The 1,979-nt window shown below is 33.2% G+C and overlaps 1 protein-coding gene across 1 annotated transcript in view; it reads left to right on the top strand.

The window, feature by feature from the left end:
• The window catches only part of irf4a (interferon regulatory factor 4a), a 15,765-nt gene that overhangs the window by 4,151 nt on the left and 9,635 nt on the right, over positions 1-1,979 (top strand). Inside the window, exon 5 of the mRNA XM_016559918.1 lies at positions 645-801. Coding sequence (XP_016415404.1) covers positions 645-801 — 157 coding nt within the window. The remainder of the gene's footprint in view (positions 1-644; positions 802-1,979) is intronic.

A 1,979-nucleotide genomic window follows, 5' to 3' on the forward strand; every position in this document is an offset into this window, starting at 1 on the left:
CACACACACACACACACACACACATATATATATATATACATATATACATAAAACTAGAACTATATCCTGACCTCAGATTTAGTATCACTGATATGCTGTTATAGTTTTTTATTATCAATGATTAATCTTTGTTTATATATTTTTTGTTTTAATTTTTTTAAATTTTAGTTCAAGTTGAAGTAATTTTGTTGTTTTTATCTTAAAAAAAAAAAAATGTCTATATAGTTTTTATTCATTTTTATTTTCATTTTAGTTATTTAAGTGCATCAAGTTAAATAAAACAAAAACTAGAAATTTTGCCTCAGCAACCAGCTAAGATAAAATGTTATTTTATTTTAATGAAAGTTTTTAAAAATATACATTTTATTTTAGTTCTAGTTTTAGTTAACTTTACTAAACGTGCACAGTCAACCCTGCTGTAAAGATGAGCTGGTGCTGGCTGGTTTATTGCTGGTCTGGTGAACCAGCACAGCCGTATGAAACCTCTCTGGTGAAGCAGGTTAACCTAGTGAATCTTGTTGGTTAAGCTAGTTAAGAACTCTAATGGGTGCTCCAGCGTGTTGGCATCCCATGCTGGTGAGCAGCACTGTTGTTTTTCAGTGATAAAGTTCAGTCTCAGAAACCCGTCCGCTGTCTGTCTGCAGATGCCGGGATACATGCTGCCTCAGGAGAGACGAGACTGGAGGGAATACAGCGGCGATCAGCCTCATCCTCAGGCTCCTCACGCAGAGTTACCGTATGGCCAGTGTCCGTATCAACCCACGCGCTCCTTACCCTGGCACCCATCGGCCTGTGACAACGGTACCCGCCTCTCCAATAATACGCAGTGTCCAGTTCTGAGTGCATAACATTAAATTCATGCCATTTTCTCACATTTGGCAAACAGCTATGTATCTTAAGCAGTGTTGGGTTAAGTTACTTTTAAAAGTAATGCATTACAATATTGCGTTACTTCATAAAAAAGTAACTAATTACATTACTTAGTTACTTTTTATGGAAAGTAATGCATTACAATATTGCGTTACTTCATAAAAAAGTAACTAATTACATTACTTAGTTACTTTTTATGGAAAGTAATGCATTACAATATTGCGTTACTTCATAAAAAAGTAACTAATTACATTACTTAGTTACTTTTTATGGAAAGTAATGCATTACAATATTGCGTTACTTCATAAAAAAGTAACTAATTACATTACTTAGTTACTTTTTATGGAAAGTAATGCATTACAATATTGCGTTACTCTATAAAAAATAAGTAATTGCGTTACTTAGTTACTTTTTATGGAAAGTAATGCATTACAATATTGCGTTACTCCATAAAAAAGTAACTAATTGTGTTAACTAGTTAATTTTTAAGGAAAGTAATGCATTACAATATTGCGTTACTCCACAAAAAAGTAACTAATTGCGTTACTTAGTTACTTTTTATGGAAAGTAATGCATTGCAATATTCTATTACTCCACAAAAAAGTTACTAATTGCGTTACTTTTGTTACCTGGGCTGGACTTGCTTATTTGTTTTTTATTAACAAAAACCCAAAAGCTATATTTTTGGCAACTTTAAAGGCCCTTTCACAAAAGTGAGATGAATAAGCCTCAGGCTGAAGGAAGCGTCTCTGATTTCTCTCAATGCGGAGACAGAGGCGCTGTCAGTCAATAAATGGGAAAACAAAGTAACTGACGTTACTTATTTGGAAAAGTAACTCAGATATTTTCTTGTCAATTTAAAAGTAATGCATTATTTTACTAGTTACTTGAAAAGTAATCTGATTACATGCCTCGCATTACTTGTAATGCGTTACCCTCAACACTGATCTTAAGTAAGCCAAAATGATTACAGGCCATATTTAAAGGTTGTATACCATATTTAGCATATTAATGTCAGAGAAGCCAAAGCCTCGCATTACGTTACCCTCAACACTGATCTTAAGTAAGCCAAAATGATTACAGGCCATATTTAAAGGTTTTAAAGGTTG

This window comes from Sinocyclocheilus rhinocerous, unplaced genomic scaffold, assembly GCF_001515625.1.
Source record: "Sinocyclocheilus rhinocerous isolate Xijiao unplaced genomic scaffold, SAMN03320098_v1.1 scaffold1850, whole genome shotgun sequence".
Taxonomy (NCBI): domain Eukaryota; kingdom Metazoa; phylum Chordata; class Actinopteri; order Cypriniformes; family Cyprinidae; genus Sinocyclocheilus; species Sinocyclocheilus rhinocerous.